We start from the raw sequence: 26,795 nt of genomic DNA, 5'->3' as shown, positions 1-26,795 counted from the left end.
CGCTGCGCTGCTGTCGTAAATGCGTCTTAAGGCAGTTAGGAAACAAATCTCATGTTTGCCTCTCTCTCTAGGGTATTTGCGTGAATGCTAGCGACTTATGTGCAGATATCTTTGCAGCCGTGTTGATTTATCTATTTGTTATAAAACAAATCAAGCGAATAGTAAGTGAACCGGAACAGTGTTGCTGTCTTGAGCGGTGGCGGGGGATTTAATAAAAAAACACAGGAAACCACCACTGCATTTCTAGAACAATTATTCTCCGACATAGAAGCTGAAAAATCGTTTTTTATTTACAGCCACAGCAGGTTAAATAATAAATTCTGTCAGCAGTCTGCTCGTTAAATTATTCCATTTGTGCATATTTATTTTTTTAAAAAAATCATCCAATAAAGATGTTGATCAAAGTGAAGGTGAGTAACATGAAACAATGATTGCTGTGTTTGGCTAATGTGTTGTGGCAGTGAGTCATAATCTGCTTATCTCTAACCTTATAAAGTGTTTTTTTTCTCATCGCAGACTCTCACTGGCAAGGAGATCGAGATTGACATAGAGCCCACAGATAAGGTATATGATGGCATTTTACATCTTCATTTGGACTTTGATCAGACCTGATGTGTTTTCAGGCTCCCGTCTCTGTTTGACTGCAATGTGTTCCATTGCAGGTGGAGCGAATTAAAGAAAGAGTGGAGGAGAAAGAGGGGATCCCTCCCCAGCAACAGAGGCTGATCTACAGTGGAAAACAGATGTAAGATTGTCTTTTTTCTCTCAGTGAGCAGTAATTTTAGTAAACTACTGTCATATTTTTGCAAACTCAACAATTTCATTTAAAGAAAAAAAAGAGTTGTATTTATCTTTTTAGTTGATAGTGAGCTGGGTTTGTGTGTGTGTGTGTGTGTGTGTGTGTGTGTGTGTGTGTGTGTGTGTGTGTGTGTGTGTGTGTGTGTGTGTGTGTGTGTGTGTGTGTAAATCATGTAAAACATTGTCAATAACAAAATAATTTAGCATTAATTGTGCGCCCCAAAATGACACGCATATTACATTAGCAGCACCAGTTGATTATGTTATTAATTCAAGCATTAACAATTAGATTTGAAAGCTTCCTTCATTTCATAAATTTTTTTTAAGTTAAGGTTAAAAAGCAAAAAAACTATAATCAATCATAACATTTTCCTTCTTGTGAAAATGTATGCTTCCTTACATTTCATTTAACATGAACGTTTCAGGTTAGCACTTTCCAGTTTTGAAGAAGCTCTTTTTGTGTCAGAAAAGTGTTTTAAAATGTCTTATCTAGCTTTAAGAAGATAATTGTGATTTGTTTTTATTGGCGCTGTTGTGAAGTGGGGCTTTTGAGGCCACCAGTAAAACTTATAGGAATTAAACGTAAACTTTTGGGGGACCTACAAGAAGTTGGCTTTGGTACGAACAAAACCCTTCTGAGGAGCTGGGCTTTGCAATTTTTCTGGGGGAAACCGTGTGGGAGAAAGAATATTGCAGCGTTTTGCTCTCAAAATGAAAACATTAAAGAAAGTTGCTGACATTCCTCCACAAAATCTGAACACATTAAGTTGAAGTATTTTAAATTTGTTGCCATTGGTTTAATAAAAGTACTTCTGCTGTCTTGATTTCTTATACAAGCTGTTTTTTTTTTTTTGCTGTTTCGTTCACGTTCAGGAACGACGAGAAAACGGCCGCAGACTACAAGATCCAGGGCGGCTCCGTCCTTCACCTGGTGCTCGCCCTCAGAGGAGGCTGCCCGCTCTGCTCCACGTTTTAACCTCTGGCTCAGCAGCAAGCTCAAACTGACACGACGCCTTCTAAAATCACAGCGCTACTGGAAGCGGTCGCACAATCACCCGGTGACACCGAAGGCACCGCAGAGTCACCGACTGAGTCGAACCAGTTTCTGCTTTCCATCTCCAGCTCCCGACAGCCTTTCGTGTGTTTTGTTGCCAAAGCCGTGTACGCAGATGATAAATTCTTTAGCTTTGGATTAACACGCAACTGATTAGCTATTAAGGAAAAACCTCTATTCAATCGTCTTTCTGTCACTGTGTGCAAGTAATGTTTGTGATGGAGCAGAGGATGTTTGCTACGCCTGAAATAAATGAGATGACTAATTTAAAGCTGGGGAAGGGATGTCAATCCTGGTTGAGATAGATTGCCACAAAGTATCGCACAGGGTTTGATTGAGCTCTTATGAAGCACTGATGTAGCAGAGTGTGAGAGGACGAGCTTTAATAACCAGACTACACAGGAACCATTGTTGGGTGTGGTTCAGCTTTTGTTTTTTGTCTTTATCCACTTTCAGACAATCTTATGCTTGCTTTGTCTTGTTCTGCTTCAGAACAAAAATACTCTACAAAAACACGTATTTTTCTCTTATAACGGAGAAAAGGGCAAGTAAAGAACATTGCGTGACAGATTGATTTAGCATGTTCATGGATAAGTTGAACTTGCTCCGATTCATGAAGACGTAGTACCTGTAATACCCTCCGCTTGTGTTCGGTGTCCTTTCAAACGTATCACTTTGTGAAATAAAACAGATTCTGTGAAGGCCTTGTGTTTTACTGTCCTGTGTTAAAACATTGGAGGATTTACAGAGAGTCTGGATCAGCCAGGTCCAGTCAGATGGAGCTGAGATGTAAGAAGCTGTTGAAAAGGTAGCCATTTTCTGTCATGTGACATGTGCCACATTGCTAAAAGTACAGGGTGATTACCTTCACAAATCATCTTGGGTCACATTTTGTTCTTAATCTATAGAGTTTAGTATGTTTGCTCACTTTTCACAACTATAACAACTTCAGTTTAGTTTGTTTTGGTACTTTTTAACCTTTCCATAAACGTAAAAAGAAGCATACAAACAAAGGCAAAGACAGTAAACAAGTCTGGTACAGAAATAGATAAAAATGAATTTACGGTCAATAGCAAGAACACAAAACGTAGCTCAGTATACCTTACATCTTTTTAACATACAAACAGCATTATCAAAATCAATTCCTGTATATTTTTCTAAAACACATTTCTGAGGAACTCCAGCTGAGTCTTCTTGTTCTCAGAAGCCTTAAGACTTAGGAGTGTGTTTACAGGAATGTTTGAAAAGTGCATCTGTGAGGTCAGACTCTGGTGTTGGCTCACTGTGTCAGCGTCAATTTGTGATCTGTACTGATGCGAAAGCATCAAACTAGAACTTGGAAATCGGCCACCTCATATGGACCTCTCTTGATCGAACACAAAGACATCAAAACATGGAGCCACTTGTGTATATTTTTTATTCTTGTCAAACATTGACCACTATTATGTACATTCTACATTTTAAGACGGAATATTCGAGAGACATTTTTCAGCATGGTAGCCAAGACTGCAAAAGTTAGAGAACTTTGCATCAGCATTGTAGGCACAGTGTAATAGGTTGTACTCGAAACAACAGATGGGCCTGTCTGTAGAAGCTGGTAGCTATTACACCACGCTGACACTTTGTGTTGCTTTAAGGAAGGCTGCAGCTTATCAGGGAGCAACGATCAACGTTACTCAGAGGTGAGAAGCAACAAGGTTTTGTCTTTGTGTTGCAGCTTGCACCATTCAGATTGTCTCAACAAGTAAAGTTGCAGCATTCGACTTTTTGAGCAAGGAATGTTTTCAGGCCTCGTTTCTGCATGAGATAATGTGTGGAGTCAAATCTGTTAACGAAACACAAGAAGATGAAGAGTATGTACTCCTTGTTTGATGTCTGAGTTTTTGGGTATTTAGCTTACACTGTAAAAACAAAGATTACTTTAAAAAAGCTGATACATTTTGCTGGAAAGTTACTTGTAAGTCAGTTTTGTCTAATTTCAAACGTACCAAGGTGTTTGCACTGGAAACTAGGAAAAAAATACCTGGTAATACGTTGTGTTTCTGCAGTGTTTGTGAAGGCAGTGTGATTATGAATGAAATCAAATTATGAGATTTGAAAATAGGTATGACTCTTTGTCTCCATCAATCTACAGATGCATTTAGATCAATAAGCTGATGCTTAAATAGAGGCTTAATGAAGAAGCAAAGTGACATATTTAAACCAAATAATAAGGTTGCCACAGCAATGTGGGCTCGTGATAAAGAAGTGAGCTTCAATTACAAGTCCAAACATCAGTCAGTGGTTTTTATTACTAAGGGACATCATGATAGAGTCTGTGACATTGTCATATGTTGTAAATGCACAATAACTGTACAGGTCAATGAAAATACACTGTTGTACTTGTAGGAGGCCAATCGCCCTACGACCCTTACAGTTTAACAAGATCAAATCATACACACGACTGACCGAACGTTTTGATTCCATCATCTCATTTTTCATTTTCTTTTAGCACTTTCCGTCTCTTTGTAGGATCAAAAATCTTAAAAAAAAAAAAAAAAAAACTCTGATCATAATTAAAGTGGATTAAATTCAGATGTGCTGAATCTTTTTTTTTTTTGGCAGTGTGTGTGGAGATGCCCTGAGTCAGAAAAAACCCCAGAATAATTAGTCTCTGTGTGTGCAGCGGTGTTGTTTCCTTCAAAATACAGCATACTGGATAAACGGAGAACTACGGGAGATCATTGGTGACGAGAATGCTTTGGGTTTTGCTGGAGTCTGAGGGAATATTGCACAAAAAGATTCCTGCAGCTAACTGAGCTGGAAAGGCAATAATTGCATGTAAAGCTCTCATTTGTGCACTGAAGGGAATTAAAACACAGATGTAAACGATAAAAAAAAACAAAAAAAAAAACACTTTCAGAGTGATTTGCACTTATGACTTCCTTTTTCTCTCTGCAGAAACATACAAACAATTTGCTTAGTGTCACTTTTACGTAGCAATTTTGATGAAAGGGGGGGAAAAAAGAAGCAACAGCGATCTTTCCACATCTGTCAAAACACAGCTACAATTGCAGTAAAGTGCACAATACCGTAATTCTGATTAAGGCAGGTTAATAAAATTTGTGCACTTTTTGCCGCCACAGCAACCAATTCCACATCGACTTTACAATCGAGATAAATCTGCAGTTGGAGGAATAAAAATGAGGTGAAATGAATGTTAGAGACACAGAATACCTAAAAAAAAAATTAAATTAAGTTTATATAGTAGAAAATGTTAAAGATGATTGAACAATAAGAATAATTTTAAGAGTGATATTAACAAATATAAAAAAAAGAGGCATCATTGAGTCACTTTAAAAAGAAACCATAAATTGAGTATCAAACAACACGATGTGATCAGAACCGGATCTTTTGAAGAATTCAGCTTCGTTGTGATGAATGTGACGTGAAGCGAAATTTACAAAGGTGACAAAGGATGAACCAAAAAGACAATCGTCCATGACAGTTCAGTAAGAGTCTCTGGAAATAATAACAAAAAAAAAAATGTGTCAAAATGTCGATGCTGATGTGAGGCCTGAGGAACCAGAAGGCGCTAACCCATCTTCTTTACACTTCTGATGGACCTCGGTCTCACCCGGCTGAGGTGTTGATATTTGGTATCGCTGATTAAAACGACACTTAGAGAAAAAGTGTTGATCAGTAAACAAACTGCGGTTTGTATCTGCACTTGTAGAGCGAACCCATGTTGATGTGTCTGTCTGCATTTCTCTTTTCTTTTCTTTTTTTTTTTTTAAGGGCCCAGCTAGAAATAACAATAAACCCCCCCAACAACTCGGATTCAACAGTACGCTGCTTTGTGGTTGTCTCCGTCCCCCATGGAGAGAGGAGACCTCGCCTCCTTCATCTCCTCCCCCTCCTTGTCGCCTCCGCTGCCGCCGCCACCGGTCTCGGCCGGGTAAACAACCACACACATCTTCTGGCCCAGGTACGTCATTTTGTCTGGAAGAAGACGAGCGAGAAGAAGATGAAGAGGCGATCAAGTGACAGTGATGCCTGTGTGGATGTAAAAGGCCTCACAGAGAGACGAGCCGAGCAAGAAGCTCTTTGTCTGCATTTCCTTCACATGTAACAATTCTGATTATGTTTCAGCACAACAGGACTCGACTGCAAGACTGACATTCTTTGTCTCTGAGTGCATTAGTAAACTGTGATAAGGATTTTGAAGCTTCCTTAACGAGTGGCCTTGAAGTTCATCTTGGTTTCAGTGAATAACGAGATTTTTATTTATTTATTTTTTCTCCAGCTTCAACCAGCATCTTTACTTTTGTTTATTGTCGTTCTCGGGTTGATTTCCACATTTCACACCAAATCCCATTCATCTTCAGGAAATCATTCCCATATTTGCCCATAATTTAAAATAACAGAGTAATAATGTGGCACCTGCAGGCGTCAGAAACAGCACTTTCGTAAATTGAATTTGAAGAAGGCAATAAAATTTCCACTTCCACTCTTTTCCATTCTGCCATTTAGCAAATAAAAATAATTTGGTTGGTTCAAACCGATCTGAAACAGGAAAGTTTAGTCTCGTCTAATGGAGAAAGATTCCTTGTGAAGATCTCACTTACCAACGAAGGTATCAAAGCACTGCGGTTTGTTCTCCCAGTAGACCCCCAGGAAGTAGACAGGAACTCCAGTGAGCATGATGGCGAGCCCGATGCTGCACACGACGGGCTCCGAGTACAAGGAGAAGATGAGCAGGAAGGCCCAGAAGACCAGGTAAATGACCGGCCATATCAGGCTGATCTGCAGGGAGGAAAATGTGGACATTTTTAAAATTCACTTAGAATACTCAATACTGTTGTATCCTCAAATCTGTGTTCAAATCTGATTTATTTTAACCAAAAAGTTGGTTAAAATAAGTTATTAAGTTATTTTTGAAAATCTTTGATTTCATTTTAAAACATTTTGAAACATTTTTGAGCTGAGGATAAATATAGTTTTTGTTTTAAATCACTGAGCGCCAATTTTTATGGCTACAGATTTTGTTTTGTTTCTGCTTTTTTGAGCCACAAATCTGGAACAAACTTCAGAGAATTGTAAAACAGCCGAAACATTGAGCACCTTTAAATCTGGACTAAAAACCCACCTGCTTAGAGCTGCTTTAGAAACATGTTAAATGAAACATTAATCAACATTATGAGGTGTTGACGACTGCGCTTGACAATTGTTGACTGTGTGTTCTTCTACTACTTAGTTTTTTTTTTTTTGAGTGTTTTTATGATGTTCAGCTCTTTGAACTGCATTGTTGCTGACTGATTGATTGATTTATTGATTCTAATCAAGTGTCAGATTATTGAGCAGATGTGACGAAGGCACTGCTTCAATCTAAACTGTCTGTCGTCTGAATTGTAGCTGCTCTGTTAATTTTCATTTATGGTATTTTTCCTTTTGATTGCTGTTGCTTTTTCATCTATGTGGGAACTTGAACAAAACATTGTTCTCATCCATTTTTAAAAAATATTTTCCACTTTCAAGGAACTACAGAATTTAAAACTAAATGAAGACAACCAGAAATTAGTGTCTCTGGTACAAGTTACATTCCATTGATGATGTTAATGTGCTATTAAAGAAAAAAGAAAAGAGATGATTTGTAGAAGTACAAAGGAATACAGAACAAGTGAACACACCTTGATTGGCCGGTGCATGTTGGGCTGTTTAATTCGCAGGACGATCTGCCCGGCGACAGCGACTCCATAAAAGAGGTAGTTGATGAAGCCCACATAGTTGATGAGGGTGTACATGTCACTGGTGCACAGCATGAGCAGAGTGGACAGGCACTGACAGAGCAGAGACGCATTAGTGTACTTGGTTTAGATTTTTTTTTTTTTGACCGGCTGTGTGATTAAGACAAATGTGGACATGGACCGGTGAGGAAGATGACGAGAGCGTGTACTCACAGTGAAGAGCAAAGCAGGGATGGGGGTGCAGCGTTTCACGTGGATCATGGCCAGAAGGCTTGGGAGGTGGCCCTCTCTGGCCCCGGCAAAGAACAACCTGCCACAAAGCAGAGGTGAACATCAGACACTCACCTCTGACCTCTACTGGAAGAAAATGTGACTTCAGAGGCCTCGGAAATAACAAGTATTATCGGTTTTGTAATACCAAATTACATTTTAAATGATTTCATTTAGTACTCCCTTATGTTTTTGAGCACAAAGCTCTAAGCTGGATTTAACTCCATACTTTCACTAGGCCACTCCAAATCTTCATTTTGTTTACTGTTACATCTTTGATTTGCTAAATTGAATTGTAACTGGGAGGCTTAAAAATAGCTTTTCCGCCCAGACGAATAGATGTCAGAGAGTTTTCTGATCTGGACTGGAATGTCAGTCGATCATGATGTCTTGTTCTTAGGACTGTACTTTGCTAAGTCTAGTTAAAATATGCAAACTGTGTTTAGAAATGCATTTGAGTGTGAATTCTTCATCAATAGAAATATGGACTCCAGACAGAACTACGTTCTTTGTATTTTTCCTAAACTTGTTGGTGTTAAAAAGATTTTGATCAAGAGAAGTTTCCAAACTTCTTCTTTGGTATCCGGCTGCATTTTTCTTTAATTTCTGCTCATTAACTTAACCATTACGTTGGCAGTATGTGCTTGGAATAAGCTGAACAAAAAGCCAAAGAAGCAAGACAAAACAGCAACGTTTTTGAACCACCTCAGAAGTAGCAGACGATAACCTTAATGATGGACCTCAAAACTTTAACAACGTGAACCCTGGAGGGGAAACAAACAGGTGGACTGACCGTGAGGACGTGAAGAGGGAACCGTTGACTCCTCCGAAGGTGGAGAGAGCCACAGAGATGGGCATGATCCACGACATGACTCCCAGCAGCTTCTCACCAAACGTCTGAGAGAGAGCAAGAGGAGAGAGGCTTACAGCCACCAATCTGACACGTGCAGCGACCAGCAAAACGTCACTAGAGGGCGACGGCGACTAAAATGAGCAAGTGCAGAATTGAGGCCCAGGACTCACCACAGCAACGGCGTTTGAGGCGAGCAGCTCCTGGGGACTCATGGCCGTGACGTAGGCGATGTTGGCAAAGACGTAAACGAAGGTCACGAGGGGGATGGAGATGAAGATGGCACGCGGGAGGTTCCTGGAGGAAACATGAGCTACAGCTGAGTCAAAGGGAAATGAGATGGTGAGTATCGTTCAATATCTGAAGAGACTGTATTGACATCAGGCGGCTTCAACTAAAGGGGAAAAGGCTTGAGCCGGGAATCTCTGTCGGAATGTGACCTCTAATCACCCAAAACGGCAACAAGCTCCTTTTCAAGCCGCCTTTTTCCAGTTGAGGAAAGGCAGGTTTCTGGACACAGACAGTGAAGATTAGCTGGAAAATAACAAGCCAGGCTGCTTACACGTAGGGATCTACCAGCTCCTCTGTGACGTAGTTGAGGAAATTCCAGCCTCCATAGGCGAACGAGCCTTGTAGGAACGCCAAGGCTATCAAACCCACGTCGTAGTCCTGGAAGGGCTCGAAGGCATTGTCCGGCTCCAGCCAGTAGTAGTCTCCTACAGGTGGAGCAGGATAGGAAACGTAAATCAATCTTGACCTCAGAGCAGCAGTTATGGTACATTGTTTAGTGACATGCTGCCATATCTGCGTTAAATTACAATGAACCACATGTTGTGGGGTATGTTGATCATTTATGTCTGGTTATATAAACTTGTTTTGCTGAAGGGGTAAACAGGCTGGGTTTTTTTTTTTTATTACTGTTCTGGCTTGTGAGGAGCTCCAGCTGAAAACCATCACCTAACAAGATCAGCGTGTGTGTAAAATGTGTTGTACAACAATCCCTCATCAAGTATTCCTCGTAAAGCAAAGGCAAAAGCGAGGCAATCGTTAAAATATTCTCGTGCTGAAATACGTGTGAAGCGAGATCCTGATTGAATTAAAATAAATCCGTCCCATCGTGTCTCAGATATCTGGCCTTTTGCACGCTTACGCAGCCACAAACCTCAAAGTATCTTAGTGGGATTTTATGTGACAGATCAACCCACAACGTAATTAAGAAATGAAAGCAACACGATGCACTGATTTCCTTTATTTTACAAATAAAACTCCTAAAAGTCAACACTTTTGTAGAACCACTGTTATTCTGGTAACCGTTTCTACCTGCAATGCACATCTGGAAGTCACATTTTTGTTTATTCTTCTTTACAAACTGACACAAACTCAGTCAGAGAGGATGGAGAGTATCAATTAGTAAGCGCTTTATTACTTCTCATCTCGCCATTGTCGTCTCATACCGGGTTCCAGTTTCACCACAGGTAAAATTTCAGGGAAACTTAGAGCAACGTCTCGCAGTGCTGTTCATGGCCTTCTTGAAACATAAATAAGAAAAAAAAGGAACAACTGTCAGTATGAGTGAAGGGGCAGAAACTGCATATGCCAGTTTCTGCAAGGTCAAAATGTATAACCTTGAGACAACAACCTGCATCAGAAATCATGTGGGCCAGGAAGTAAAGCTTCCTTCACAACTGACTCTGACCGGTTTTCTTATCCCCCTGAAGTACCGGGTTTCTTGATGGGAATGTGTATTCAGGGTGATGTTCACAGTTTTTCGTATTCAGGCCAAAAACTGCAAATATTTATTTATTTTTCTGACTAGAAAAAGTTCTTCCACATAGTCATTGTGTCAATTTGGACTGTGGGAACCTGGAGACAGGACTTCTCATTTCCACAGGCTACAGTATACAGAGTGGATTGTTTCTTATCTGTCCCATCAACATATTCTCTGTTTTTGTTGAATCCCTTTAAGAGGCAACTTGTTCTACCGGAACAAAGACCGAGTTGAATTTGTGACCAGGTTCCACCATTAATTCGATTCAGGTGTGTTCGACCACTGAAAACATGCAGGCTGACGTCAGGCTGCATGTTTTCAGTGGTTTAATTTAATGTTTTCTTTCTACTTCATTGTAAGGAAGGCAGAGAGAATCCCATAATGTATTCAGGAGTTTATGCAGGTAACGTATAAAGATGTGGAAAGTTAAAGCGGTGTGAATCCTTTCTCTACATCGTTCCTCATTTAGGTTGCTCAATCTTACAACAAATTGCCCAACGTTCTCGACAAACTTTCAACACTTTGGGCACTGAAATGGCTCACTCTGATATTTCAGACTGTCCTTACAATCACTGGCCCTGATTCATGTTTGGAGGACAAACCCCCACACTGGTGCTGACTTTAGCTGTATGGGTTTTAACCTAAAGGACCCGAGCAACTCGTCAACCCCAGTTTGATCCACTATACGGCCCGGAGTCTCCCAGGACGACCCCTCTGACCGCGGACATGTGCGGACGGGTTTCAGGTGTCATTTTATGCACTCTGTGACTGTAGGTCCTCTGTTGAGCACAGATGGCAGCGGCAAGCTCACCCTTGCAGATCTGAACGATTCCCATGATGATGATTAAGGCGAGGGCCAGCAGTTTGCCGGCTGTAAAGATGTCCTGCACTCTGGTGGCCCATCGCACGCTGGAGCAGTTCACCCAGGTCAGCAGCACTAAACAAAAACAAAGGAAAGCAAAAATGAACACAAGCAGTAAAATGTTGTGTTTAGGATGAAATCTTCATTCTTATGCATAATATTAACCCTTTTTTGGGACTTGAAAATAATTACCTTATTGTTGTAGATTAATCCCAATAAAACTTTTGCTTTAAATGTTTTTTTCTGTGTGTACCTTCTTTCTCCTAGCTGTCAGCCAGGAGGCCTACGTATATCACAAATGCCCGTTGATGCATATTCAACACATACCAAGGTTTCCCCCAGAAAACTTGGTCACTGGGTGCTATGGCAGTCATTCATCCAGCGGCCAGTCATGTTTTTGAGTTAAATTTGACAAAAAATTTGAAAACATCACTTGATAATTGTGCATTATTAGAAGACTGGAAGATTAATTAATACCTATACCAACTATAAAGTCTTATAAAAATCCAAAAACATTTTGAAAACTTTAATATATAAGCAATGTTTAGCCTGGTGAGGGCACAAGTAAAGCCTGGTGGCCCGCGAGGCTTATAATCCACTGAGGGAAACCGAGACATACCGTATCAAGAATCATCTTAAAGTGTCTGCTGAATGGTGCTTGAATTCATGCTCAGTTATGCCTAATTGAGCTAATATTTATTTGACTGTTCAGTGTTTTGAATCCAAAAGTTAAATTTTAGCCTCATCAGACCACAGAACACAGTTCCAGTTTAAGTCCCAGAAGAGTGGTACAGATTCCACCTGTTAACGTTTGTGATGGTAGGTCCCTGCCATCCCTCTCATCAATTAATGAAAGCACTGTATAAGTGAGAAAACCATCTGTCACAATAAAATTTTTCCAGAGCCGTCAATAAATGCGGAGGGAGATGAAGACGAGCTTTGTGATTAACGGTTGTATTATATTCAGGATGAAACTCTGGAAACATGTTTCAACTGACTTTAAATTAGAGTTTAAGTGATACAAAGTAAAATTATATTGCTCTGTTTTGTAAAAGTTCACAGTAGTCCAGTGAAGAGCCATATGTTGCTCACCTTTCTGAGACTTTTAGCCAGCATTTCTCTACACAGAGAACAAAGCTGGATTTGTTGCATGCTGCTGAGTTAAACAGGCCATTGGGTTTGAACCAACAGGGTGCCATTAAATAAGAGGGCCTGCTTGGATTAAGTTCATCACTTTAAATAACTCTGAAGCTGCCGCTGCAGGAAACAAAGACACACAGGCAGACATGGGCGATCCAGACTCATAAGAGGCCGGATCGCCTCTATGAGGCTCCGAGTGTGGGACTTTAACTGTGAGGGTATTTTCCTCTACAAATAAAATTACAGCTGTGGCTAAAGAAAAAGGCCAGTGAGGCCAGCTTATGGCTGACAGGCAAGGGAAGTAAAAGCACAACTTAGTAATTCTCAAGCAGGCCTAATTAAAGTAAGTACAGGCTAACCCTTTCAGTCCACAACTTGTAAACACAGTTGTTGATTTGCTGCTCCCACAGTGGATGTAATAGGCATCCACCTTCTCTGTCGCCGTATAAACGCGAAGACAAGCGTTTAAGCATGGAGCTGAGTGTAGGTTTAGTTGAAAAGAAGAGCATGTTGAGCAAGTTAACTGTGAACAACAGGAGAGAAACAAAATGAAGCAACGTGCCAGTAAGACCACAATGGACTGTGTCCTAGTCAAAGCTGGACACTGGTCGCATTCAGATGGTGTGTGACTTCAGCAGAAAGCAAACTTTACTCTTCCTGATGTCGCAGCTTCTCCCTGAATGTATTTCAGCCAAAAGTGTTCAACTTTTTTCCTAATGTGTTCTTCGCCTAATGAGTAAAGCAGCTTTTGTGTTTATGTTTTCCTCTGGAACTCAACGTAAACAGGAAAGATTACTAATAAGTCACAACCAAACATTTTCCAAACAAACATTTTCGACTCAAACACGCACTACAAATGGATAAAAATCAGCCTGTTTCTCTCTCTCTCTCTTGGCAGCAGTCCAACTAGTGTTGTGCTGCTGCTTTTAAAAAGGTTTCGACGAGTTTAAAACGTAGCATTTCATAAAGTCCTGCTCAACGAAACCTAAGAACCTTTGCTATGAATAAACGGTGACACGTTTCTGAGCTGCTTTAACTGTCGCTCAGTGTTGGATAGCATGTCTCTGAATAGATCATGAAGGATGAATAAATAACGTTGCAGCTGGTTAAATTTGGGCAACTGCAGACATGCAGAAACAGGCCGAGGTGAACGGATGCAAACATCGGTGACACAGCGGTTCACCGAGAGCATCCAGCCTCTCACCTACTTTTGCTCTAAACAACAAGAGCAGACAGACAGGAGGGAAAACATCCCTGACACAAGACTCGGGTTTTGTTTTTTTTATAATCGTTTTTTTTTTTTTGTTAAAAATCAGCTTTACAAGATCTGTCCCAGAGAAAAGAAGTAAAATTAAATTCAAGATATCCCAGGGTAATTTGCTACACAACTTGACACATTTTTTAATGAAGGAGTTCAAAAATGGAACAAGACATTCAACTAAATGTAGGTCAATGTGTCATGAGTGTAAAAAGGTACAAAGTGTTCAGACGGTGCAGATTCTGCTGAGTCGGGTGTTTTTCTCTTAGAGCAATTAGTCCCACTGGATACGTCCTTTCCCTCTGTGTGATTCTTTTTTTAGATTTAACCACAAAGCTTGGCTGAGAAAGTTTTTAGGGTTTTATAAAAGTATTATTTATAGACCATCACAGTTGTTTGAGAGAAAACCGATCCTGCCTTGGAAAGTCACTTTTCCTTCAAAAGCAAGCTTTAAGGTTTTCATTATTGTGAACATTTTATGCATCGAATTAGAAATAAAAGAATTCCCTAAAATGAAAATGATACAAACTTGGACAAGTGGATTAAAAATATTTGAATTATTATTTGTTTTTAAGTGGCAATAAGTTTATTTAAACAATTAGACGTTGGTCGGGTTCGGTGTCGACTCCTTTCTATTTCCTATTTCTTGAGCTCAGACTCTGCATTATTTGTAATTATTTGGAAGCCAAGAAGTTTCCAAATAATTGCCTTTATCCTATAAATAGAATTATTAAAATTAGACACTGCTGCTGCATGGTTTAAATAACTAAACTGAACATTTTCTGAATATATATTTTTTTGTTGTTTAAATTCTCTTCAATAAAACTATTGCCATGTTTGTAAAAAAAAAAAAGAGTGTAAAGAATAAAAATAATAAAAATAAATAGAAACATTTTAATTTGAAATACAAATACAAATACTTTTACTTTTCTCACTTTCACCGTAAATTTGTTTGCAAACTCAGACGACTCGCCTTCATTTGGTAAATTTCACTTTGAGGTTCACAACTACAAAAAGCTAAATGGGGCATGAATGGATCTCCTCTGCATACTTAACTTTTCTGCCAGTTCTAAAGTTTTAATGCATCCAGGAAAAAAACACTTCACCCGCAGGAAAAACTGGAAACAACAAAAAAACTCCCAAGTCTTCACCTTGAAAGCAAGCAGAGGTTTCTGAGCTGCGTGAAAACGAGCTCCAGTTTTTCCAGTTGCACTCGCTCCTGTTTTCCTGTAGGCGGAACGAGAACCAGAGTCTGACCTGACGCTTTATAAATCTGCTTTGGAGAATTCACTCCAAGCCAAATGCATTATAAAGACAAAAGAAAAACCAAAACGATCATTTACATTTGGATAGAAAGATCCCCATGAACAGGCAGCCACAAATCACGCGACAATGAAAACAATCCGCTCTCTTTGAAGCATTCACGCCCGTCTCTCTCTCTCTCTCTCTCTGTGTGTGTGTGTGTGTGTAGGCCGCCTGCGGTATTTGACTCATGTCTGTGAAATGATGAGGACCTTCAATCAAACACGAAATGGTTTGTTTACATGTAAGAGGAGGCTGGGACGAATTGAAAACAACATGGTCTCATGCAGCGTGCTCCTCACATGTTGGCGTTTCAGGGGATAAAAGGAGCTTCATGTTCGAGATCTCGACCAAAGAAAATGGTTGATCCTCATGATCTGTTGCTTTGTTCAATTTGACGGAGTCTAAAACAAGTTGTTCTGATTGGGTCACTCTGACGGCTAAACCAAGAGCTCATTAGGACTAAATCACAAAATCCAGCTTATTAGCAGAAGTAGAGCAAAGCGTCTCTCTGGACATTTGAAATAAAGAGTCTGAGCTCAAGAAATAGGAAATAGAAATGAGTCGACACCGAACCCGACCAACGTCTGACCATTTAGTTGACCATCTGCCTTCATTTTCATGCTAAAAGCTCTTTGAGTTTCAAATATTCCTTTATGTCTGTAAAACCGTGTTATCTTGTTTTTTTTGTTTTACTTCTTTCTTTTTCTACATTTTTCTTTGTCCACGGTGGTTGTTGCATAAATTGTATCGACCACTTCCCTGCCCTCACTACTGCAACAGAATTTATGCAGCCCCTTCCACCCTTTTTCTGATGCCGCCCTGGGTGACTGCCAGCACACCGCATGAAAGCAGCAGAAGGTTTTCTCGTCGCAGTAGATTTCACTCGTCGTTTACCAAACATGTTTGTTACTCACAGAGACAGATGCCAGCCAGCAGCCTCAGGCCGTTCTCCGGCGGGAAGCAGGTGGGGAACAGAGGCTGGAGGACGTAGTTGGAGAACGTCAGGGCGATCACAGCCTGGTTGGTGGGATAGATGACCAGCACGGCGATCCACAACCGGAGGAACCTAGAAAGCCAAGACACGCAGCAATAAAGACACAAATGCAACACAGGGATGTTATTTAGGGTATTGTGTTCTTATGCTTTGTTTTGACTCCGCCGATTCACTAATAGAACAAAACAAAGACAATTAAGACAGGGAGGCTTAAATGAAATAAATAAACCGTTGTACATGGATGTAGTTATGAGAACTCTGAGAAGAAACGCAACAGGGAAATCCCATGTTGTAACACTCTAAGCTGTTTGTTGTTCTGACCAGCTTCATTGTAGTCAGCCGAGACTTCCTCCCATTTTTGTTTCTCACTGGTGAAGTGAAACAGCGGCCGAGGTCACCTCAGGTCGCTGCTGCTTCTCACTGTGTGTTTCACAAGAGCCAAGGAAATTTACCGGCACACGTAAACGCCTCACCACAAACAAATCAGCGCCTTATAGAAACCAGAGCAGACAGGAGAAGACGTTCATTAGTCCTCTGACAAACAGCAAACCAGCAGAATATGGATTCAGATAAGAACGAGAGCAAAGCTAACCGAGGAACAAAGCAGAGGAAGCAAACAGTGACACTCTGACTGATTAAAAGAGCTTAGATGAAGGACAGAAGAACGTTTAACACAGTTCAACAGGACAAACCAGGAATGTTACGCTTCCATAAAATTCCCTAAAAGCTCATGCTGGAGTCGTTACACCTGTGACGACCCCAGCATGACGTGACTTCAGCCCACTGGAACGTCCTCAGCAACCAGCGCTGATAAAAGACACTGAGACTTAAAAAATGTACATTACAACTTGTTTGTTTTAATGTACATTTTGTTCTGTTTTTTACAGCTTTGCCTCAACTCTTTGTTCAGAAACACGATAAAGTCTGTTTTCACACTGAATAAGTTAAAGCTCATGCTAAATATCTTTTGAAATAAACATTTTAAGCAAAGGTGGCTTTCTACATTGTAAACTGAGCCAAGTTATTTGTTTTTATGATGTTTTTTTAAAATCCTGTAAATAGGAAAGTACCGAGGGATTCTTCTTTGAAATAATTCACAAAGTGGAAAAATATTAGAAATTAGACAAATAGCTACACAAATGAAAACATTTGGGACACATTTGCATTCACTCTTAGCCATGCATCTGATTTAGACTGTAATACAAATAATGAGAAAAACAATATCAAGAAGGAAAACCTTGCAGAAACTGGGGATGATGTATATATTTTTTACACACAGATAAGTGTAACACAAAACCCAGTCTTTAAAAACCTTTTTAGAAATGAAGTACTTCAGAAGTGAAGTATTTTTCCACAGGTATTTTTAATATTAAGATATATGTATTTCATAGAATGATATCATGATTCAGTAAAAGACACCAGCGTAAACTGTAGACAATAAGAATCCTGAGATATTTAGACAAAAGCGTTATGTGAAAAGTGCCTCGAATAATTTGAAATCAGATTAAACTAGTTTTATTTTCTGTTTAAAATAAATCGCAGACTGACAAAGTATTATCTCAGATCATTCAAATTAACTTTCTAAGGTATTTTAATGCAGGCTCCATGTTTTAATACTGCAGAAATATTCACACTCATTTTCACATTTTCACAAATTCAAAATATTTCAGACAGATTTTCGACGAGAGCAACAAAGAGCGATGCATGATGGATGATTTTCTCCAAATAGAAATCTAAAACAGTGTGTTTTATATTTTTATTTTGCTGAATTCGCTGCAGTCTAGACGCCTCCACTGTGCTTCTGGCTTTACATTCAGGTTTGTCCTTCTGAAAGCCGAATCTCTGCAGAGCTACCGTGGATTCTCTCTCCCTGCCCTTTAGGGGTTTCGAATTGAAGGGAGCTGAATACAAACACTCACTTTCTACACCTCACCTGAAGTTAAACAAGCCTCAGTGGAATAACAATGTTTCTTTTTTTCTGAGCATTTGTCCACTATAAAAACTACGCTTGGCCCGGCTGCAGAGACCAGGAGGATGGGACCTCCTCAGCCTCCTCACACGAACACGGAGACACACCTTCGACCCGGACCCACCTGCACATGCTGCACGTGAACACACAGGGACAAAAGCTGCAGCAGAAAACAAACAATCACCACTGGAGCTCAGTTTATTTATGTCAAAGAGGGGGGTTACGGAGAAACACTTCAAACCGCGCTTCTGACGCCATAAGCTACAAAGTCTTTGTAGCTCATTGATGTGTATTGATTCTCACGCTACGAAAATAATCGGTGGCTGTTATGTCTGGTCAAATTCCTTCCCGATACTATGGGTTCCTGGGTCAGTTGGAGGCACAACAATGCTTGGATGGGTGTTTACAGTCCGGTCCCAGGAAGAAATCCACTTCAACAAGCCGCACCGTTTTGTAACGTTGTTTATGCACGATTCAGTCATCTGTACTTACATCCTTCCCCAACTCTGATCCTCAGGTAGAGTCCCACCATTTTACTTTGAAGTGTCGAGCGTCTAAAGCAACCTTTGGTTTGAGGAACGACATTCCGCAGCCAGGATTGCTTTGCATTGTGGGATGCAGTAAACAAACTATAAAAACCCCAGCAGCACGTCTTTTCCGTAAAGCATAAGGTCCGGCATGACTTTGAAGATGTTTTCTCCTAAATTCATTTATCACATTGAATTTTCTTAATAGTGACCAGAAACACACACGGCTTCTGCTTCCTGTGTTCATATTTGGCACTCCCATTTGGTGAGACGTTTCTCTGACTTAACTACCCCTGGCACAGATTATTAAAATGTACAAATGCTTCGTAGTTATCAGAGGTGGTTTTGTTTTGACCTCTGACCTACCAGGAATCCCGACTAGAAATTCCATTAATCTATGTTTTAGAAAATCTCTAAAACATCCTGTTCATGATTCATTACCAAACTTTTTTTTTAAGTCAAGTTTATTTTTTTTACAGTGCGGGGTTAAGGTAGCCTATAGATAAATCGATTCCAGATTTCATAAAAAGAAAAAAAGTGAAATAGTTTTAAATTTTGTCCCGAACATGTCTTAAATAAAAGATTGCTAAAGGTTTAGCGGACGTGGCCTTTTCTTTTCTCTTCTTTCCATGTCTCTTCTTTTCTTTTCTGCTTTATTTTTCTTTTCTTTTTTGGCGCCCGCCAACACCAGATTATGACCCTTTTAGCTCAGGAGTGTCGAAGCAACAGAACGTCTAAAACGTGCAGGACTTCTGGGAAATTTCTGAGAAAATTTGTTTGATTTGTGTTGCTGTTTTGACTCGTTTTCCCTCCAGTGTCTGACCATTTTCAAACAGGAGCTGACTTGCAAATCTTTAAATCTTTAGCCACGTTAACAAGCTTGTCTGCCACAAACTTGTCCTCATCACTCAGGTAAGACTAATGGAAAACACTGGCATAGCACACTGTGACGACAGACTTTAGAACTATTAAATGAAACAGCTGGTCAGCAAATAAGTAGTGTGTATTTCAGGCCTTGTGTCAGGGCTTTGATTTATTTAGGACCGGACTTTCACATGTAAAGTGTACGCAGTTTTTACGCCGCGGACATCTTGTTTTGAGAATGGATCCAAAGTCCAAAACAAATGCTGAAAGGCTGTGAAAAGGAGAGAGAGAGCTAATCGATCCCAACGTTCTTGAACCTTTCCTCGCCTCCACCTTTCACTGTAACGCGTAAATGTCACTGGACAGCGACGTATGGATGTCTGAGTGCGCACGGTTACCCTGCCAGGCCCCCGAATATGTCCTTCACGTAGGAGTAGTCGCCCCCGGATTTGGGAATGGTGACGCCCAGCTCTGCGTAGCACAGCGCTCCGATGGCGGTGATGATGCCCGTGATGATCCAGACGATCAAGGCCACGCCCACAGAGCTGGCGTTCTCCATCACTCCCTTCGGACTGACGAAGATTCCCGAGCCGATGATGTTACCTGGTGGGGAGAGGAGCCAGGTTTCAGTGCAGGTTTGACAAGAATAGACTTTTTTTTTCAGCTAAGTGCCGCTTCAAAAATGTTCATCTCTAACTTCTCATTTGCCGGTCACTTGCTTTCACATTTTTTCTTAATTTTTTTAAATAAATCGCTTCATTTGCCACAGTAGCAGACATCAGCTGAAAGTTACAGAAAAGCAAAATCAAGCTGTGGATTCTCAGACTTAAACGGAAGAGAGTTAAAAAAACAAAAAACAAAAAAAAACAGGGGATGTGTTATGCTGACTGAGCAGAGATGTGTGAACGACAGAAAGCAGGGGTGAACGAGTGCAAAGAGGGATTAAAGGTGGACGCAGAACATCCTGACAGAACGTCAAAGCGACGTTTTCGCCAGAGGTGGGAGGGAGCGCTGATTGGCCGACATGAAAACCTGCCACACAGCCACTGGACGTGAAGGAACGTCCAGCGGGGGACATCCAGGATTTACTGGACATTCAGGATTTACTGGACATTGACTGGAATGTCACTCTGCCTCAGGCAGCGAGAAGTCAAAGATCGCTGGGGTTGAATCCCAACGAGCCGGATGATTGGCTGAACGGCCACAGCAGTTCAAAAGTCAGAGTTATCTTGATGGTGTCACATTGTTGATCTCTTGTCACTCCTGCCCATAAAGTGCAGTAAACTATTTAACCTATTAGTGCCAGAGAAAAACAGCCATACAAAATTATATCTTCTTGGTTAAAAGTGTCTAGACAGATAAAATGAGCGATTTAAAGATTTTATTGGTAACGTTACAGATAAGGCTTTACCATCAGTAAAGTTTGAAGATGTAGATAAGAATGAGGTCACCTGCCTGATTGTAAAGAGAACAAAAAGCTCTCACTTCCCTTGATTATCCTGACATATTTATAAGAGGGCAGGCCTGCAGTGCTTGACCTTTGACACCTCAAGGAGAAGAAAAAATGTGCTAACTCATCTCACGGTTTTGCGGCTCCAGCCGTCTCTGATTTGTTTCTTCCAAAGACAAACGTTGGTTGAGTTTGTCCTGAATGGACTGACTCTGCAAGACGTGCCGTAGAAGTGATCGCGTCTGCATGCTGTGCGTCCAACGGTCATGTGCAGCTCTGCACAGACGTGAGCCAAACTGCTGACTGTTAGGGAATCACGGCGTTTCCTGTTCCCATTTCAACTTCTCTCTTTTTTAAAATTATTTTTATTTTTTTTGGTTAAAGCAGCTCCCAACCAGCTGGCTGTGTCTCGACTTTAACTGAACACAGTTCAAGTCCGCTTTAAGAAGCAGAAGGTTAGCAAAGAAAAACGTCTAGATTACTTGCTTTCAGGAATATTAGAGTTCCTCTTTCCACAAAGAGCAGCAGGACGTCGTTTCACACATTTTATTATCCACTTTTTAAATTTTTTTTATGACTGCTGTTTGCCAGAAGAAGAGCACATATCTGCTTCTGGTGAACTTTGGTTTTCTTTATGGCTGCAACAAGAGGGACACTATCACAGCGCCAGTTTTAGAGCCGCATTTAAAACAAATGAACGATAAAGGAAACTTGACTTATTTGTAGGTTAAGAGAAGAAAAATAAACAATTATATCGCTATGAAGGAATCTTGTAGGGATTATGAAAATTTCAGAGGAATTTTAGTAAAAATTTGCTGTAGAAATTCACTAAAATGAAGAATCTGCACGTTGACGTGCAAAACAATTTAACTAAACTGTTTATTCCTCAGTGAAGCTATGACACCCGAGAGAAATGAAACTCAGTGTGGACTTTTTGTCAAGGCCTCCCAGCCAAAAATCATTTCTACCTTCATCACTGTGTGTTTGTGCAGCTTGGTGACTGAACTCTTATCTAATCAGCTAATATCAAACACACTCGGATTGATTCTTGCTGAACTCCCCTCAGCAGCAAGACGACAGAGAAACCTCAGCCTTGGGAACGACGGTGGGCGAGAACTGGCACGTTGGTTTTACAAAACGCTTTTGCATCTTGTGGCTGTAAAGGGCGCCAGAGTTCAGCGGGGCACAGCAAAACCACCGGAGTGAGTAAAACAGCGTTATCAGGGCGGAGTCCTCTGACGTGACCAAAAGTTCACTTGCAATCTGCGCTCCGCGACGCTGCGCGTTGCTGGATTACCTGATAGATAAACGCACACGGCGAACCATAAAAGAAGCGTTTGAAGTTCACCTTTTCATGCATCTTCCACGTCACCTTAGCTCATGTGACGACCAATGGATTACTTTGCTGAAGGACAGAGTGGTTGGTCCTTCTGTGGCCCTTCAGATGAGAGATGAACAAAGTGATGCAGCAGCGCCGATACCAACAATGGGTGGAGCTGATGCTTTAATAAATGCACGTGGACGCGCTGTTATCTCTTGTTAAAAATATTTGTAATGACTCTGATGCTGTTTGCTCTCATAAACTCTCCCGTGTCCGCTGCGCCAGGCGCATTAAGGAGCCTGAGAGAAATCCCTTTTTTATTGTCGCTGCATAATCTCACGCCTAAAATAATAATAATAATAGTGACAATAAAAACTGAATAAGAGACTGCTTAGGGCACGTGTGCCAAACTCGAGGCGCGCAGGCCAAATCCGGCCCACCGCAGCTATTTCTGTGGGCCGCAGGAATATATCTGCAAGTCAACAGCTGCGTGCTTAGATGTTATTTCATCGGCCAAGTCACAGCAGCAGAAGATAATTCTCTTAATGCCGGGTGTTCACTTGTTTTCACAAAGAGAAATCTTCCTCTCTGCACAACCTTGTTGAACGATTTCCTATTTTCTGCAGGGCGTGGCTCTGATCACTGCAGCAGCCAAGGCAGAAGCTGAACCATTTCTTGAACCATTTCCCTGTTGAGTTGCACATATTTTCTTAGTTTATTTGGCTTTTACCCAGAGATGATCGGTTCTCACATTTCCGGTGGAATCAGTGGGACATTTCAGAAAAGTTGTTAGAGAGAAGAGACCCACAGCATCTATGCTATACCGACTAATCTATTCTTTGCCTCACTCCATTTTCGTTGTTTAGAGTTTCTTGCATGGCTTGCTATATTTATCTACGCCTTTTCTGGTTCACTGTAAGAAAAAGTGGCAAAAGTCTGACAGTTTTTTTTTTGCCTAAATTTGAACCGGCTCTGATTTTTATTGCCTGTCTAAAATGCAATTTTTCTAGTCAGATCCATATGTCTGATCCTAAATTGGATACGTATCTGTCTTACTCCCTGTGGCATTTCAAACCATTTCATTGGTGAATTGGTTGCCGTCTGAAAGGTGAACTTGTGAAGGAACATTTTGATCATGTGAAATTGTTGCGATTGAATTAAATCAACTGAATAAAAAGAAAAGGCAACCAAAAGGTGAGATACAAACAAAAAAGCAATTTTAAGAGCGGTGGTGAGAAACAAACAAGCCTGGTGGATTTTTGGGTTAAATGATCCTGAGATGAGAATTTGTGTTTGACAGTCAGTGTGTTTGGTCAAACCAAAAGGAGAAGGTTTGTCTTGCAGGCTGCTCCACACATTAACCATCCACTCAATAAGCAGTGACTGGATTTAAACCTCCATGTTGCTTTCCATGTCTTTCTATCCGTTCTCCACTTCTCTCGTTCTTCCCCTGTCGGCAAACCTCCTGGGAGGACACTGTGCCGTTCGCACTCTCGCCATCACCTTAACTCCCTCCCTCGCTCGCTCTCCTCTCGTTACCTTGGAAACACACAGATGAGTCACCCCCGCCTCGCTCCGTCTGGACATCCTGCAGCATGTTTAGGCCCACTAGTCGGTATTGATCAGGCTGATGGGGTTATCTTTACATGTTTGCCCTCTGGATTGTTTCGGTCTGACTGACCTCAGTTCATCACCCTCTCTCTGTCATTAGACCGTCTCTGTGCTAAGTAAGGCTGAGTGACGAAGCTAATGGTGCCAGGAAAGTTTCAGAGATTGCTTTATTTCTTAAATTTTGCTATGAAATATGTGCTGAAACGTCCGCTCGCTCGTTTTGATCGCACTTTGGCAGCAAAAGGTTGCAGGAAAACAATCAAAATGCTAAATGGCACAAAGCGGATCAATTTGACAACCATTAACCAGGCCGAGTTTACTCTCTGTGGCCCACAGTGCCATGCAAAAAATGTCTGAACACGTCAAATTTTCGCACATTTTGTCATGTGATTTAACCTTAGCGTCGATCCAGCTGTTCTGTGAAAGTCTCAAAGGTTTGTTGGAGAATCTTTGTGAACAAGCGGCAAACAAATCATGGAGAGGTGGAGAAAATTAAAGCACTTTCACCAACTGAAAATGATGACGAAATCACCTGATAAAATTGTTTTTATCAGGTGATGAAATCATTTTCATCATCCATTTTCAGATGATTTCGTCATCTGAAAATGGAAAGAAGATAGCAACTGAAAGTTGTGTGTGTTTCTGCACAACTCCAGACACACAAAGGGAGAATCGGTTGGCGGGGAACACTCGTTAAGTCTGCAGATGTGGAGAAGTTGGAAAGCTTTGTTGAACTGCAGAGAGAAGTCAACGGGAAGTCCTCTGTGTCCATACACAGATGGAAGATTCAGAAGAAGATCGGCATACAGAACAACATGAGTTGCCGTGTCAATGACGGGACAGGGGGGTGGCAGTACCATGCCGGGGGCAGGGAGGAGGGATGGGGGTCTAACTTAAAGCTGATGTCCACACAAATATGATCCATATACAGTCTGACGTTTGGCAAAGAAAAAAGGGCAAAAAATTCAGCCTCAAGTTGTGCAAACAGACTTTTTAAGCCAACCAGTCATGCGCCTCTAAAAACTTCCTTGGGTTGACAAAAATCCTGAGCAGCAGAGTGAGTGAGTGAGTGAGTGAGTGAGTGAGTGAGTGAGTGAGTGAGTGAGTGAGTGAGTGAGTGAGTGAGTGAGTGAGTGCACTCTCATTGAAGGCAGATAAAAGTTTTAGTGATAAAAAGTGAAGGTTTCAGATAAATCTAACAGCATGGATCCCCTCCTAGACTACAGGCTTTACATTTTTATAAGCGTGAGTCAACGAGGAGCATAGTATACACACAGTATACACACACTATGCACACAGTATACACACACTATGCACACAGTATGCACACAGTATACACACAGTATGCACACAGTACACAGACCAAGGGTGTAATAAACAGAAGGAGTCACTCACCAACTATGATCCCACATGCGCTCACGAGTCCGATCTCCTTCTTGAGCGCAACTCCTCCAGACTCCTTCTCAGCGGCCGCATCCTTGGCAGAGCCCGCCGTGCTGCTCCGTTGTCTTGCTCCGTCCGTCATCTTGATTCACTTATATATAGCTATTATTAGTATTTTTTTTTAAATTGCTGTCCAAGTTGCCTCGTCTCTTTCCTCCGCACGGCACCTGATGCTTGCCCCACTGCGCGTCAATCGCCTTGTGCGCACGTCCCCCCTGCGCACAGGACAATGTTCACTGAAACGAGCCGCACTTTATCTGATGAGGAGGGATTGCCTGTTTTTTTTTTTTTTTTTTTTTTTTTTTTTCTGGCGATGTCAGCAGCTTTTGAGGAGGGGTTGTAAACTAAATAAAATCTGTATTTTTTTTTAAAGGATTTTAGGAATTAAGCCGCAAGCTTTCACAAAACAGCCCAGAAATCTGCTTTTATTTCCCCGGCTGGAGTGATTACGCACCGGCGTACAAGCACACATTCCGATTACCGTTGGATGATTTCGCGATTAGTAGCCTAATAAATATCTTTTTTTTCCCCCTTTTTTGTCTGAAGCTCTCACAGCGTCCTGGTCCCGGAGGTGAGAACAGGCGCGACCATCATCTGGAAACCAGCAGCAGCCTGGTCTTCTTCCCCCACTTCTTCTTTTTCTTCTTCTCCTGTCCTCCAGAGTTTCAGACAGGAGGACTTCTTGTGTTTTGGATTCACATCCATACTTTCCCCTCCATATAAAAACACTCCAGCACCGCCCCATGGCTGCCTCCTCCTGTCTGTTTTTCTTTTTCAGCTTCTTCAGGACCCTCCCTTTTTCTACATTTTCTTTTCCTCCCCTTCACCAGATCTGAATGAAGCACGCATACACACGCACGCACACGCACGCATACACACACATACACTCGCACACACACAACAAATAAACCAAAGCAGTTTTCTGGGCAGCAGCAGATCCTCACCTTGCAGTTGCTCTCTGTCTCAGTTCATCTCCTGTCCCACGTTTTGCCTCGCAGAGCCTCAGTTATTATTCAGGACGCAACGCGGCAGAAAGGCTGCTTCTAAATTTAGCCTTTTTTTTAATACAGACGTCACGACTCACTTTCCACGCTGCGTGGCTCGCCGACAGCCTCACTCGCTCCGTCCTGGCACAAGATACATTTGGTCAGAAAGTTGGAGCCCCGGTTCTCTGATCCAAGTTTCCCTGCAGTTGAATGATTATGTCAATCAGTTTTGATCAGTGCTGGGTTGACGCAGACCCATTTAAACACGGCGTAATAAAAAAAATAAATAAAATAAAATGCATCTCATTTCATGAGTTTGACATTAAAGTGAAATCCTAAAATATTACGCAAATTTCAGGAGTTTCTCCATGTGGTTTTACGATTCTGGTGTAGAGTCTCTCAAATAAATAAGTTGTTATACAAAATGTAAAAAAAAAAAGGCTTTAATACAAAAATATGAGCTGTTGAGCTGATTTTCTGAGGTTCAGGTTGGATTCGCTCAAATCTGCAGCTGTACCTTTTTCAGAACCACACTGTTTCCTTCCACTCAATTTTCCATCTATATGCTGAGATACAGCTCTGTCAAGCGCTCTGTCAAG

The 26,795-nt window shown here is 41.2% G+C and overlaps 2 protein-coding genes across 2 annotated transcripts; one reads left to right on the top strand and one right to left on the bottom strand.

Moving 5' to 3' along the window:
• The first annotated feature begins 53 nt into the window (after window positions 1–53).
• Window positions 54–2,556, top strand: nedd8 (NEDD8 ubiquitin like modifier). The gene is made up of 4 exons (XM_055060166.1): window positions 54–410; window positions 517–564; window positions 663–745; window positions 1,672–2,556. Exons 1-4 carry the CDS (start codon window positions 393–395, stop codon window positions 1,772–1,774), a joined length of 252 nt encoding a protein of 83 aa, XP_054916141.1. The 5' UTR covers window positions 54–392; the 3' UTR covers window positions 1,775–2,556.
• A 695-nt stretch (window positions 2,557–3,251) lies between these two features.
• Window positions 3,252–26,257, bottom strand: slc7a8a (solute carrier family 7 member 8a). Its single transcript, XM_055060158.1, has 12 exons — window positions 26,155–26,257; window positions 25,163–25,425; window positions 19,784–19,988; window positions 15,946–16,097; window positions 11,278–11,403; window positions 9,261–9,414; window positions 8,872–8,995; window positions 8,642–8,745; window positions 7,792–7,888; window positions 7,522–7,671; window positions 6,460–6,637; window positions 3,252–5,833 (listed from the first exon to the last, which is right to left on the bottom strand). The coding sequence occupies exons 2-12, from the start codon at window positions 25,290–25,292 to the stop codon at window positions 5,673–5,675; spliced, it is 1,581 nt and encodes a 526-aa protein (XP_054916133.1). The 5' UTR covers window positions 25,293–25,425; window positions 26,155–26,257; the 3' UTR covers window positions 3,252–5,672.
• Window positions 26,258–26,795: the final 538 nt, after the last annotated feature.

The sequence above is a fragment of the Poeciliopsis prolifica genome, unplaced genomic scaffold, assembly GCF_027474105.1.
Source record: "Poeciliopsis prolifica strain line A6 unplaced genomic scaffold, Auburn_PproV2 SCAFFOLD058, whole genome shotgun sequence".
Taxonomy (NCBI): domain Eukaryota; kingdom Metazoa; phylum Chordata; class Actinopteri; order Cyprinodontiformes; family Poeciliidae; genus Poeciliopsis; species Poeciliopsis prolifica.
Note: the sequence above shows the minus strand (reverse complement) of the source record. Positions and strands in the feature narration are given on the sequence as shown.

Bases quoted from the DNA above. Each gene is read 5' to 3' on its own strand.
- slc7a8a (XM_055060158.1), bottom strand. From the start codon at position 25,292: ATGACGGACGGAGCAAGACAACGGAGCAGCACGGCGGGCTCTGCCAAG. The intron at 11,404-15,945 runs GTGAGTAACAAA...GTTTTTGTTTAG, and splicing joins GCTGGCTGGCATCTGTCTCT to TGCTGCTGACCTGGGTGAAC. The intron at 8,746-8,871 runs GTGAGTCCTGGG...GCTCTCTCTCAG, and splicing joins CCTCAAACGCCGTTGCTGTG to ACGTTTGGTGAGAAGCTGCT.
- nedd8 (XM_055060166.1), top strand. The intron at 565-662 runs GTATATGATGGC...GTTCCATTGCAG, and splicing joins ACATAGAGCCCACAGATAAG to GTGGAGCGAATTAAAGAAAG. The intron at 746-1,671 runs GTAAGATTGTCT...GTTCACGTTCAG, and splicing joins ATCTACAGTGGAAAACAGAT to GAACGACGAGAAAACGGCCG.